The sequence below is a fragment of the Euphorbia lathyris genome, chromosome 2 (genome assembly GCF_963576675.1).
Source record: "Euphorbia lathyris chromosome 2, ddEupLath1.1, whole genome shotgun sequence".
NCBI lineage: Eukaryota > Viridiplantae > Streptophyta > Magnoliopsida > Malpighiales > Euphorbiaceae > Euphorbia > Euphorbia lathyris.
Window position 1 is genome coordinate 20,283,387 of NC_088911.1, and position 14,825 is coordinate 20,298,211.

At 33.8% G+C, this 14,825-nt stretch overlaps 1 protein-coding gene across 2 annotated transcripts; it reads left to right on the top strand.

Moving 5' to 3' along the window:
* The first annotated feature begins 7,830 nt into the window (after nucleotides 1-7,830).
* On the top strand, nucleotides 7,831-9,430 carry LOC136217154 (galactinol synthase 1-like). Of its 2 annotated transcripts, none has more exons than XM_066003739.1 (4): nucleotides 7,831-8,340; nucleotides 8,430-8,747; nucleotides 8,837-8,948; nucleotides 9,023-9,162. In XM_066003739.1, exons 1-3 carry the CDS (start codon nucleotides 8,005-8,007, stop codon nucleotides 8,915-8,917), a joined length of 735 nt encoding a protein of 244 aa, XP_065859811.1. In that variant the 5' UTR covers nucleotides 7,831-8,004; the 3' UTR covers nucleotides 8,918-8,948; nucleotides 9,023-9,162. The 2 variants fall into 2 exon arrangements, with proteins under 2 accessions (XP_065859811.1, XP_065859810.1); XM_066003738.1 differs by having other exon boundaries at nucleotides 7,852-8,340; nucleotides 8,814-8,948; nucleotides 9,023-9,430.
* The last annotated feature ends 5,395 nt before the right edge of the window (nucleotides 9,431-14,825 follow it).

Genomic DNA, 14,825 nt, shown 5'->3' on the forward strand with positions numbered 1-14,825 from the left:
GCTTACAGTTTATTCTCAGAAATATTACTGACTTTGGCATCGGAGTGTCCCCGGCCGATCCTAACGGCGCCTCACAGGGAAGTGCTCCGATCAAGGTTTTTTCCCCGAGTTATCAAAGCATAAAAAAAAGGAAAAAAAAAATCATGTATCAAAAAGAGACTCATATACCATAAAACTTTATACTTCTGAAACTATTAAAAAAAATGCTACTGAAATATAAAATATCACCATAGAGCATTGTCCCAGTTAAACTATAAATGAAACAAAAAAGCTGTTAAGATAAAGTGCATCTGACTAAGTTTTTTTTTTGTTTTATTCAAATAAAAAAAACTTTTGAAACAAAACCTTGTATGAAAAAAAAATTCTGTGTATTTTTAGAAATCATAAAACAAAAATAGTAATCTGTCTTAAGAATGATAGAATATGATTAAACCAAAAAACAAATAAACACAGAAAAAAACATGAACAGTAAATAATAAATTAAAATGAAAGAGTTTAGACAGATCTAAGGCCTGTATTAGCAGTTTCCTTAAGACAGATGTTGTCGCTATTGACAATCGTCTCTCAGGGTACAACAGATTACGCAAGCGAACTCTTACCGAGTGTATAATAGCTATCACCGGAGTAGAACAAAACAACAGCTACAGATAGAAGATATGTTTCAGAGAATAATATTTCAAAGTATATCAATATTAGAGTTCCATCATGTATATATAGAACTTGAATGGACATGTCTGTTCTCTAATGAACATGACTATTCATGAACGAACAAGACTGTTTATGAACTGACACGATTAATCATGAACGAACACAACTGTTCATGAACAAGAATGACTATTGGAATTTATACTAATTTCATTTATATATAAATTTTCCAACAATAAATCTATCAAAAACTCCTATTTAAAAGGCACGTTTTGTGTATAGAGTAGTTTACAATTTTAAAAATTTGACAATAATTTTGTTAATAAATCTTATACATTGTGTAATAAAGTAATAAATTCATGTTACATGTGTAACTTACCCAAATGAAAATTCATAAAGATACCAAAAGCAAGAAAAGGAAGGCCCACGTTGAACAAAACAAGTGGTCTTGGTTTAAGCTCTTAAACAAACACAGGAAGCAATCACCTCAATTTAGATCCCAGCAAAGCAAAGTTTTATTTAGCATATATTCTAATATCATCCTACTTAATTAAATTTTACCAATGAAAATATACCATCAATTATACAACTTTGTACATTTACACTAGTATCTTTTAAATGATATTCAATTTTTTTTATTGGACAGGTTGAATGAAAATATAAGAATCATATAATTACGAGGGCGAGCCTTGACGCAACGGTAAACGTTATTATCAGGTTCAAGTCTTAGGAGCGGTCTCTTGCCAAATAAATTGGCAGGGGAAGGTTTGCCCCCAGTACACCCCTCTCCGAACTTTCGCTCAACGGGAACGTGTAGTGCATCGGACCGTCATTTATTAAACGGGTTAATTACATCCAGTACACTATATATTGACCTTTTATTATTTAGATGTGTGTAGAATAAGTGACTAACCAATGAATGTATTAAAGAGTATTTCTAGTAATAATGTCATCTTCAAGAATGTTATAGAACATGACTCTCCAGCTTTCAAGTTTCCATCCTCTTTTTCTTCCTCCTATTATTATTATTAGAGGGAAAAATTTAGGTAATTCTGGAATAATACTTTCGACCAATCGATTCATGACATATGTATATATATTTTTTCTCTACCAGTCATGTTCATATAGTGATAGTCAAATCGATTTTAATTGATCGAAAATATTACTCCTGGAATAGTGTAAAGTTCCTCTTATTAGAGTTCTAAGATATCATAATGATATTACATCACAATAAATTCTTTTACAAAAAAAATTATAATGCTGTTAACAAATTTTCATTAATTAATACAATTAACTCAATATTACTTACTATAAAACAAAACTCAATATAGGTGCAGAGGGCTAAGTTTAAGCTTGGGTCTTTTTCGGTGCAATATTTGGAGTTACCTCGAGTGTCTTCTAGATTGCCGAGAACTGATTGTCACGTAATTGTTAATAGGATTACAACTCGTATTAATTCTTGGGATGCGAAATATCTTTCTTATCCTGGGAGGATACAATTGATTACATTTGTTGCTTAGGAACATTCAGACTTTCTGGATGCTTGCTTTTATTTTTCCAAAATCAGTTATTAAAGATATTTATGCTAAATGTCGTAATTTGTTTTTGGAAGGGGAAAGGAGAGATTAGTTCGGGGGCTTTAATGGCCTGGAAAAATATTTGTTTTCAAAAAATGGAAGGGGGTTTAGGTATTAACAAATCTTGTTATTTGGAATAAAGCTCCAATTGTTAAGCATGGATTTGCTTGTGAATAAAGAGTCTTTATGGGCGATTGGGTGGGGAAGATTAAACTCAAGCCGCTAAGTTTCTGGGGTATTGTGCATCCTTTTGATTCAAGTTGGAGTTGGAGATGGATTAGTAGGATAAAAAACGAGATTAAGCCATCATAGGGTTATAAGTTAAGGAATGACAAATTGTTTTCATTCTGGTTTGATCCTTGGTTCAAAGGTAGAAGTATTTTTGAATGCTATCATCAGTTGATAACATAAGATAGTGACATTTCTCGATAAGCCACTGTGATGGATGTGTGTAGAAACTATTTGGTGGTTGACTGATTCTTGTTTTGAGTTAATAGATAGAGTTTGGCAATATATTTAATTAATATAGGTACATAATTGATAACATCCGCATATTATCTCTGGGGTAAAATAGTAAAAACCCACAGATAAAAGGACATGTTTACACAAAGCACAATCATGTGGCGATAACCATGTATTCAAAGACATGGCATACACCGGATGAGCTTGGATACGCCATGGGACAGATACACCAGGTGAAGCTTAGGTCCGCCAGGAGGGAACAAATACGCCATCCAAAGTTGATACGTCATCGTGACCACTAAGCCCTTTTTCATAAAACTGTTACGATCAGTGCCATCAAACGGTTCATTAAAGACACTAACGACCAAACTTGAAGAATGTACAATTAATACATTAAAGGGCACTAAATCTAAGACTATCCATATACTACAAAGATGGTTATAGAATCTAGTAGAAATACACCAATCCCAAAGAGTATTGGGTATGCTTACTGATTCCTTACTATAGTGTTTTTGAGTTTATTCTTGGAACTATTACTGACTTTGGTATCAAAGTGTCTCCCGCTGATCCCAACGACACCTCAGAGGGAAGAGCTCTGGCGTGAAGTATTTTCATAATTATCAATTGGTGCGGTGAATGTGGAACTCTCAAATTTTTAGAGTTTACGCCACGAGCACACTAACATCAGAAGGACCAAATCCTCCCACAACTAGAATCAATGACACTATTTAGGAAGTCATGAACCCACTCTCTAGTGGATCCACCACTTTTTGGATGGAGCCTATTATTCAAGACATGCATGAGGTTTCACCCCGTTCCTTCTGGGAGGAAGTCCAAGCATTAGTAGCTTATAATATCTCACATGAACAATAGGATCTATATCTCCTCTATATTTTGGCAAGCTTAATGGCTTGAACTTCTTATCCCTTGGCCAATTGAGTATATGTGTAGTGAAGGGGGAATCTTGATTTGTCAACATGGGTTGATTCATGCCGACTCTGTATGTTTCTTGAGTCTGGGCTACAACCTTGTCACATCCCTCATGTTGAGTATTAGGATTTAGGGCTACCATATTAGTTTGAACGGTGGTTCCTAGGATACAATGACTTCTGAGGATGCACCAATTACCAAGTGTGTGGCAGTTCTTTGGGAAGTGGTGGATCCTTGGGATGTTCCAGATCTGTATATTGCATACAGAAAAAATGGTGAAAATGAGGATAATAATCTAGTGGAAAGTTACCTATAGGTAGACCCATCAAATATCCAACAAATGACGGAAACATGAAGGAACTCGTAGCCTAGAAACATGGGAATTAGCTCCCTGTTTTTTGTCCCCCCCCCACCCCCCACGGGTATGGACTCCTAGATAATGGGTCCCATGTTTACAATAATGGAATTGCATGCCAAAAGAGTTAAGGCATTCATTTGTCCCCAATTACCAAACGAGAGTGAGGGCCTGTATATCCTCTATTCATAGTTATGATAACCCAACTTGCAAATGTTAAGAATAAAATTGGTTCAACTTGCAAATATTAAGAGTAATATTGTACCATTATAACGTTAGGAAAAAATTTGTTGTTGGCCAGCTCTACACTTTCACCGCGGTTGCAATATGAGAAAGTCCTTTAGCATTCTTTAAAAAACAAATGAGATCAAAAAGCGTCTAAAGACGCTCGAGCAATAGAGCGAGCTAGAATGGGCTTTATTCGTCATTCTAGGAAAAAAGCAACCCTTTTTCTCATTCTGGGCAACCGACTCAATCTTAACTTTAAGTTTCTTCAAGCTTCTGGTTGGATCAATCAAGAGGTAAGGTCCAAACATTTTTTTCCTAAGTAAGGATAGAGTTGTCGAATGAGGATTGGCTTTACCAATATGAGAGGTATTTTTACACCTTTATCCACTTCAATTTTTTATACATAAAAAGCTCATGAATTTGTCCCAAAAATTTAATTGACTCCTAAATTTATAAAGTGTCTCGTTAGCCTATCAACTTGCTTAAAATAACATATTAGCTACCTGAATTTGTTTAAAGTGACTAATTGCCCCCTCCCCCCCTCCACCGCCATGAACTTGCTTACAACGATCCATTAGTCCATTTAATTTGTTTAAAGTGATGTATATTCCAATTTGACTAAATCTATTAAAAAAAAAATCAAAACTTAAAAATAAAGGTCAATTGTGATTCTAACTCTTTAAAACAAATTTAACTTATTGTCTTTTTTTTTTTTGGTAAATAAGGAAGGCACATGCTCCCACACAAGTAAGGAAAAGAAACAAAAATAAGGAAACTAAGACTAAGAATGAAGCACTCTGCTTGGAGCCTCTACTGTCATCAGTAAGGATCCCCCGGAGGGCTGTAGGAGGTACACCAAACTCATGGTGGCCTAAAGAACAAGAACCTGCGAAGTTCGTTAGCCAGTCAGCCGTCCTATTACCCTCTCTATAGCTATGAATAAAAGAAATCTATCAGTCTCTGTCGCGATAAGAAAAACACCTTTTAATCAACCAGACAAAGGGGTGATGTAACTCGGCCTCACCAGTCATGAAATGAGTGACAACTTGGGAATCTAGCTCAAAAATTAACTTATTGTCTGGTACATAAGACATTTTTATAGTTTTATGTACTTAATCATTGTAGTTTAAACATGTTTAGGAGACTAATGAGATACAATATAAGTTGAAGGTTTAATTTAGTTTTGACGCAACTAATGTATTAAGCAAATATATATATATATATATAAAGTTTAAATTTGCTCCTGACTTTTCTATAAAAGTATACTACCTCTAATATATAAAACAATAAAATGTTGACCTTACATTTTTTAAGAAGGTCCTAATAATAAAAATCATAAATGGATCCTTCTTTAACCGAAAATTGCTTTCAAGTTGAAAATGTTAAAATTAAATGGCAAAAAGTATAATTAGGTCCTTGATCTTTCATTTTTTGGTTCATTAAATCCTTAATATTTTATTTGGATATATTAAGTCCATGATCTTTTTTTTTTTGTCTTATTAAGCCTTTTATGACCAAATTAGTAAGTTATGAACATCTAATTTTGTTAAAAATGTGTATTAACTTCATATGTATTTGGAATTATTGAAAAACTATTTTTTACAGTTTGAATTAAGGTTTTTACAGTTTTTCTACAGTCACATCATACATCCAAAATTGCTTTACAAGCAGTGAAAAATACAAATTTCGAATGCAGATGCAATGAATAACAGTTTGTTAACCGAATTTTATATATAAAATTACTATTTTGGTCATCAAAGGCTTAATGAGACCAAAAATAAATGATCAGGGGCTTAATGTATCCAAATTAAAAATTAAAGACTTAATGAACCAAAAAAAGAAAGACCAAGGACCTAATAATGCTTTTTGTCAAATTAAATTTATATATACACAGGAATAATATACATTTTTCCAAAAATATTTGTATAAATGTGAACATTATCCTTAAATAAATAATTAGGAATTTTATTTCAAAAAAAAATAGTGAGGAATTTATTGATGTGTGATTTTTACATAGCCAAATGAATTTGGTTAAAACCTATGCTTGCTTCAAATAATTTTAATCTTTATCCTAAAATTTTAATAAATTTAATTGTGATTGGTCAAGTGAAAACTAGTAATTTATTGATATTTGGTTACAAATCAATAGCAATAAGGTTGAACTTTATTTTCACCTTTGCTAATTTGTGGTCCATAAACTAATTACTTCCAATCTTAAGCAGGAAAAAGAAAAAAAGTGTAACTGGTTGCTTTTTTTCTTTCTTTCTTTTATGGAAATAACTGCTTGCTTTTTAGGTAGGGTAAATTACACCCATGGCCACTGAACTTTACACATTTTAACATTATGGTCACTGAACTTTAATTCTTAACAGTATGACCACTAAACTTTACACTTTTTTAATACCGATGGCTACTTAACTTTAATCAAATCCTCAAAATGATCATTAACGACCTCAAAATGAAAATATTCAAGAATTAAAGTTGTTTAGAACGATATTTACCATGAAACCACATTTTTTTATTTTTCAAAATCATCTTTTTTGGTGTTTTCTCTCTATAAAATCGACTCTCTCTCCTAACCAAACAACACCAAAATGACACTGAAACGAAAATTTTCAAGAATTAAAGTTCCTTAGAATATCATTAACTCTTCGATTTTTTTATTTTCAAGCCGTCAGTAGTCGTTTTGAAGCGTTGAGTGGCCATCGATGTTAAAAAATGTAAAGTTCAGTGATCATACTATTAAGAATTGAAGTTCAGTGACCACAATGTTAAATGGGTAAGTGGTCATGGGTGTAATTTACCCCTTTTAGGGAGGGCTGTAAATGAACAGAGCGGCTCATGAGCGGTTCGGTGATCGGCTCGATAAAAGCTCGGCTCGACTCGACTCGATTTGTAAACGAGCCGCTCGTGAAGACGATTTACTGGCTCGGTTTGTAAACGAGCCAAGCTTGAGCAGGCCAAAACTCGGCTCGAAAGCTCGCAAGCAGGCTCGATTAGAACATTTATGAACAAATTTTAATTTTATAAAAAACTATATAAATTATGTTAGTTCACAAATATCTAAACTTAATATTATTTCATTTGCTATTAGATGAGTTCGTTCACAAACATAATAAATGAGTAACAGACGAACTATTTGTAAGCATCTTGTTTATTTATTCACGAACTCTGCTTGTGAGCTTGTTTATGTACACAATTAAAGAGTTATTTGCGAGGAAACTTTACAAATATAATTAACAATTTACTCCTAAACAATTCATGGTTAGATAATTTTCTTAATGAACCAAGTTCAAAAGAGGATTTTGGACTCGAAACAAGCTCGAAGCTCGTAGCAAGACAAAACTCGGCTTAGACTCGGCTTGTTAATTTTATAACAAACTCGGCTCGGACTCGAACTCGTTAATTTTATAGCGAGCCGAGCTTGAACATGCCGAAGCTCGGCTCTGCCCTACTAACCATACTTCTCCTCCTCCAAATCAACATTTTGAACTCTCAATTTTTAATCCGTGAACTCACATACACTTCTTCTAGCGTCTTCCATCTCCATGTAGTAGACCCATCTCCAGAACCTTCATTCAACCGTCATTTCCACCGTCCGATCTCCCATTAAGCCACGTGTAAATCACATACTCTACAACAATCTGGTCATCTCTTTCTAATAATCACACTTCTCATTTCCCTCTTATTTAAACCCACCGCACCCTCTTCTCCGATACCAAAAAAAACAGCCATCACCACATCTCTTTCTCTGTCAATTCTTACCCATCTTATTCAAATTAATAAACCTCCGATCAATTCCTAATCATGGCTCCTCCTGAACTCGGTCAATCAACACTAAAATCAGCCGCATTAATCACCAAGCCACCAACTCTTCCCAGCCGAGCTTACGTCACTTTCTTAGCCGGCAATGGAGATTACATCAAAGGCGTCGTCGGCTTAGCTAAAGGTTTGAGGAAAGTGAAATCCCCTTACCCACTTGTGGTTGCGGTTTTACCCGACGTACCACTGGAGCACCGGCGGATCCTCCAGTCACAGGGTTGCATAGTCCGGGAGATTGAACCCGTTTACCCACCGGAGAACCAAACTCAGTTCGCCATGGCTTATTACGTCATCAATTACTCCAAACTCCGCATATGGGAGGTACGTTTACTTTACTTGTTCATCTATCTTACACGTGTTGTATCATTTGCCACGTGTCATTCATTAACATTTGGGTTTTGATTCTGTAGTTCGTGGAGTACAGTAAGATGATATACCTAGACGGAGATATACAGGTATTCGATAACATAGATCATCTATTCGATCTGCCAGATGGACATTTTTATGCAGTAATGGATTGCTTCTGTGAAAAAACATGGAGTCACACTTTGCAATATAAAATTGGGTACTGCCAGCAGTGCCCTGAGAGAGTGACGTGGCCTGCTGACCTGTCTCAGCCTCCTCTTTATTTCAATGCTGGCATGTTTGTGTTCGAACCCAGCATTTCAACTTATCATGATCTTTTAAAGACTCTCAAAGTTACACCTCCTACCCCTTTTGCAGAACAGGTAAATAATTTTATTTTTTGATTAATGGAATTTAATTATTTGTAAATTAAAATGTTTATATGGCAGGATTTTCTGAACATGTATTTCAGAGATATTTACAAGCCAATACCTTTAGTTTACAATCTTGTCCTTGCAATGCTATGGCGGCACCCGGAGAATGTGGAGCTTGACAAGGTTAAAGTTGTTCATTATTGTGCAGCGGTGAGTGTTTTGTGTTAATTTAATTAATGAGAACTAATTAGGTGTAATTAAGTTAATAAATGTTTGAATTTTAGGGGTCGAAGCCATGGAGATATACAGGGAAGGAAGAGAATATGCAAAGAGAGGATATAAAGATGCTGGTGGAGAAATGGTGGGATATATATAATGATGAATCGCTTGATTACAAGAAATTGCCGGCGGCGGCGGGTGGTGATGTGGAGCCGGTGAACTTGCAGCCGTTTATTGCAGCTTTGTCGGAGGCCGGTGCAGTTCAATATGTGACGGCTCCATCGGCGGCTTGAATCAATGTGTATATGTGGAATAGGTGTTTTTGATTGGGTTGTTGTTTTGTTGGTAGATGATTAATTAAGGTGTAAAAAAGGATTATGTTTAATCAGAGTTTGTAATAGGAATAATATATAGTTTTAATGTATTGGTTAAATGAATGGAAATATATATATTCAAGAGTAGTTTTTTTTTTATATTCTCGCTTTAGCTTTCTAGCTTTCTAGCTTTCTTCTCCTGATTAGACTATTCATGAAAGTTCAACGGTGTCGTTTTGGTGCTTCCTTTGTCACCCTAGTATCAGTTGTTGGATATTGAAACTATGTTCTCATCTAGATTAATGGCACCTCAGCTTAGATGGATGAAACAGCTCGCCAAAAATTCAATATTTTATTTATATTTATTACATTCTATTTTTCTCTGTTTCTTTCATTTATTTAAATTTTTTATTCAATTCATTATTTGAATCAATAAGATTTAAATTTTTGAATTAAATAATTTTTTAAAGGTAGATGTTATTTTGACTTTGATCACTCAATTTTATATTAAATTTAAGGCTTAATACATCATTTGCCCTCTGAATTTGTTCAAAATAGTTGATTGGCCCCCTAAACTTTCAAAGTGTCTTGATAGTCTCCTGAATTTGCATAAAATGTCCAGTTAGCTCCCTGAATTTGTATAACTGAATTTGTATAAAATATAATCAATTAATCATTCGGTTGTAAAAAAAGTAAGTCAAATGCGACACGTGTCTTAAAATGTTATTACATACTTCAATAACATTCACAAAATAGATTAAAACATCTTAAAAAAGAATTTCTTACCTATTCAACTATTTCTTACCTATTCAACTATAAAACATTTTCTTCTCTAATATTATAATCACATACTCCGATTTTGGTTGTTTTATTTTTTTAAGATGCGTGCAACATATTTTTTGCATTTTAACTTACTTTTTTACAACCAAGTAATTAATTGATTATATTTTATGCAAGTTTAGGGGGCTAACTGAACATTTTATGCAAGTTCAGGGGGCTATCGAGATACTTTGAAAGTTTAGAGGACTAATCAATTATTTTGGACAAGTTCAGGGATCAAATGATGATGTATTAAGCCTAAATTTAAACTTAATCACACGAAATCATATGTAACATGTTCTGACATCATACCTTATGCATATTGTTCCATAAGGTAAAAGGTCTCAAACACATCACAATATTTGACAATATTTGGATGCATATTGTTCCATAAGGTAAAAGGCCTCAAACACATTGGACCGCGAAACAGTTTAGAGTGTGTGATGTGTGTAAGGGAAGAGTCCCCAAACACATCACAATATTTGGACTATGAGAACAGTTTAGAGAGTGGTGTGTACATTCACAAAAACTAATGTCGGCATATTAGATCACCTACGACCATGGTTGTCAAAACCGGACCGGTTAAACAATCGAAAAAGACAAAGGATCAAGGGTTTGAGTTTTAACCGGATCCAACCGGGATTCAACCGGTATTCAAAAATCATGTGCAAATTATATTTTTATTCATATTTAATCTTATAACATAGTATAATATCAACTATATTCATACAAATTATACTAATATAATAACATTTATAATTATACTAATATAATAACATTTATTTAGTATCAAATCATGATATCAAATTAATAAATTTAACATGATAAATGATAAATAATAAAAAATTAAAAAATATATACTTTTAAAATTAATAGTGATTATTTTTATTAATAACTAACATGTAAATATGCTAATAGGATATGTATTTTATAATTCAATTTAAATTTAAATTTATTTTATTTTTAAAATTTATTTGTATATATTTAAAATCTAAATGCTAATTAAACTGTATTAATATTGAGAAAATATAATAATTTTTTAATGATATTTATCTAAATAGAAAAAGATAATACTAAATCATATTTTAATTATTTAAGTTATAACATTATTATTTATTTTTAAATAGTTAATAATAGACATAAGTGAAATGGTAGTGTAGTGGTGAGTATTAGAGTCTATAGACCAAAGGTCCAAGGTTTGAATCATACCTTTGTCAAAATTTATATATTTTTTTTAAGTAAACATGTCTAAAAGCAAGCCGGACCAAACTGCTTAACCGGCACTGGGTCAATCAGTTCATGGTTAACGGATCTGAACGGTTTTCAAGGATTTAACAACCGGACCACCTCCGGTCCGAAATTGTGACTGGTTCTGGTCGAACCGGGTTGGACCGGCCAGACCGGTCTGGGTTTGATAACCTTGCCTACGATAATCCAATTTATCAACGTTAGGGATAAAATTGCACCATTTTAGATGTTAGGAGTAAAATTGCTCCTGACCCAAAACGTTAAGGGTATTTTTGCACCTTAACCCTGAGTTCAAATACCTCTCGCTTAAGGAATATAACATATTAGGGACCCCACAATTAATGTCTAAAATTGATTGAAGGTCATTCGAAACTACCATAGTCATAGATGTAATCAATAATCATGATTTAATAACAACTACAGATTAACTTAATACGAAAATACCAATTTAATAGGAAAAAACTGACCATGTAATAAGTATTAAAATAATTACTAATTTAATATGAAAATACTATAAAATGAGATGATAACAACAACCATGAATTTACTCATGGTTTTCTGCCCGCTTGGAAAGAAGACAAAGTCCTTCCGAGTAAAGAATAAACAAATAGTGGGGAAGCGGATCACCCTGCCTCAAACCTCGCTCCGGAACAATTAAATCCACCTCTTAACTATTAACCATTACAAAATTGAATCCACCCCAACTTCTTTATAACTGTCCCAAGATAAGACCATTTTATTCTATCATAGGCTTTGTTGATATTAATCTTAAAAGCCACATCTTCCTTCCTATCTCCCAGCTTCCGCTTTATGGTATGAATAAACTCTTCCTATCTCCCATCTTCCGCTTTATGGTATGAATAAGTTCAAAAGAAGCCACCACATTGTCTTAAATAGACCGACCTGGAACAAAAGTTATAACAAAAGAAATGATCTGCTTCTGACGGTGAGTAAAAACTTTAGCAACAATTTTATAGATTACTTTACACATAGACGTAGGATAATCAAATTTTAGAATAAAGACAATATTGGTAACATTAATGTGACGTGAGAACACACGATCCACCAACCACTATCTACATGCAGTAAACACATCATTTTCAATGTCAGACTAGAATCTTTGGGAAAAAAACTGGATTTAAACCATCTGGACCTGACAACTTATCTGGATGTATGGAAAAACCGCTCTTTTAAACTCCTCTAGAGTAAACGTAACTCATTTATCTCAATAGAGGCACAATAAGGAATAAAATCAACCACGTGAAGGTCAGAGGTTAAACTACAAGAAAACTGGGAAAATAATATGAAACTATATGTTTCATATCCAGCAGGTTTTGGTACTATTTACAACCCTTTTCTGCTTTCTCTCCTCCACAAGCTTCAAATCTGCATTTTCATCAACATGGATTGCACTACGATCTGACCCATAAAAGTCACGTTCCACATGTACATCAAATTTGGTTTGAGTGACTTGCATGGTAGTTGCCAACTTGGACGCCTATGATTTCTCTAAACCCCTTTATTAAAGGAATTCAAATTAGATTGAAATTTTATTTCTATATCTGACAAATGCACCAACCCACCTCAACAGAACGCATCAACCATCTTATCCTCACGTTCCACCTTTCACCGCCACCAATCCATTGCCACCGATCAGCCGTTCTAATCCACTTTTCCCATGCCTGCTTCACCTAACTGTATCAGAAGAAAACCGTTGAGGGCAATGAGATTCATTATGACCAAAGAGACCACAAACATGACAAATTTGGCTAGAGTATGGGACTTCATACTTAAATTGGAGTCCAATTTAAGTATTGGACCACCTCCTAGGATTCATTCATGAGTTTTATCTTCTTCCACCGCGGAACATTACTTAATGGAAGATTGAATATCAAACCTATATATACCTTTTTATTGACTTAGATTCTTCTTCACATGATACTCTAAAAACTGCCAACAAATAGCCTGAGTTGCTTGCCTACCACCATTGACATATAACCCAATGGTAGATCGTGAATTTGGATCCAAACATAGATGGAATAAAGGAACTGTCGTGGGAACATTGCCATGCTTGAAATGGTGTGGCGAACAAAATATGGTTGTTGAAAGTCCAGGGATCGCCATCCACAACTCTCTTTAGATCGAGGGGATGATAAAATTGGAAAATTAATAAGTCATTCCCCTAATCTTACAAACGTGCCTTTTCCCAATCTCAGACCTCCAAATACTCTTCATGTGATGTTTCATTACGAAGGATTTAATAACCCAATCGGGTAAGAAACGTCGTACGATTACATTAATAGGTTTTTTTTATAACGTAACATATAACTAATTAATTTTCCAAAAAAAAATGTGGGATTTTTTTATGGAAAATAATATGTGGAATTTATAAACTACTAATATATTTATTATTATTATTATTATTATTGTTTTTAGGCCTTATATGTCAGTAGGTACTCCAACTTGTCCAAAATAGTATATTGGCTTCCTGAACTTTAAGAATGTCTCATTAGGTCCTTCAACTTGCTTAATTCGTAATGTTTAAATACAAAATGTCCACCTGGCATGTCTTATCAAAACGTGTGTCTCTCCATCAAAGAGGTGCGTGAAGTGTGGAAATACTAACAACAATGGTAATATCTTATAATCCCTAATTTAAAACCCTAAATTCCATTTGCAATTTGCGTTGTTTCCATCTGGATGCTTCCTTTCGTTTTGCAATTTTTTTTCCTTCTTTGTTCTTAATCTCCAATTTCTTTCCATTTTGGATTTCATTTCTTCCAACAATAAATTGTTGCGATTTCTTCATCTGCAAGTTCTCCTCACCAATTTCGTCATCTGTGATTTCTCTTTGGCCATTATACTGGCTCTAATCCATTTCTTCATCTGCAATTTCTCCTTGCCTATTATCATCTGCGATTTCTCTTTAGCCATTATCAGGTGCAATTTCTCTTTAGCCATTATTATCTGCGATTTCTCCTTGCCCATTATCATCTGCCATTTCTTCCATAACTGAAATTTTATTCTTGAGCAGAATGTATGTAGTTGTTAATAAGATTCTTTAGTTGCATTAAGTATTGGGTAAGTTGCATTCTGCACAATCTCTGTTATATTTGCTGCTTCCCAATTCCTCATTCTACTTGTACTGCAATTTCAGGGGAAGAAAAAAAGACTCTGGTTCTTTCATGTGGGTTGATTCTCCTTTGAGTGAAGGTTATTTGGAGGCTTCTGAACAAGAAAAAAAAAAGAGACGATGACAATTTGAATGGCAGTGTCAAAGTGTCAAATACTCAATGCAGCTCATGGAAGAAATTGATATCATGATTGGGTTTCTATGTGGGATGTTGCTTAGGTGGGGTTGATAGGTTTGGAGTTCTTTGATTTTAGTGTAATTTGTTATGGGATATGTTGTTCGTTGTAATTTAGATTTATGGTAATTCTGTAACTTGGAAATTATTTTGGGGCTTATTTAGCATAACTTTTTTTT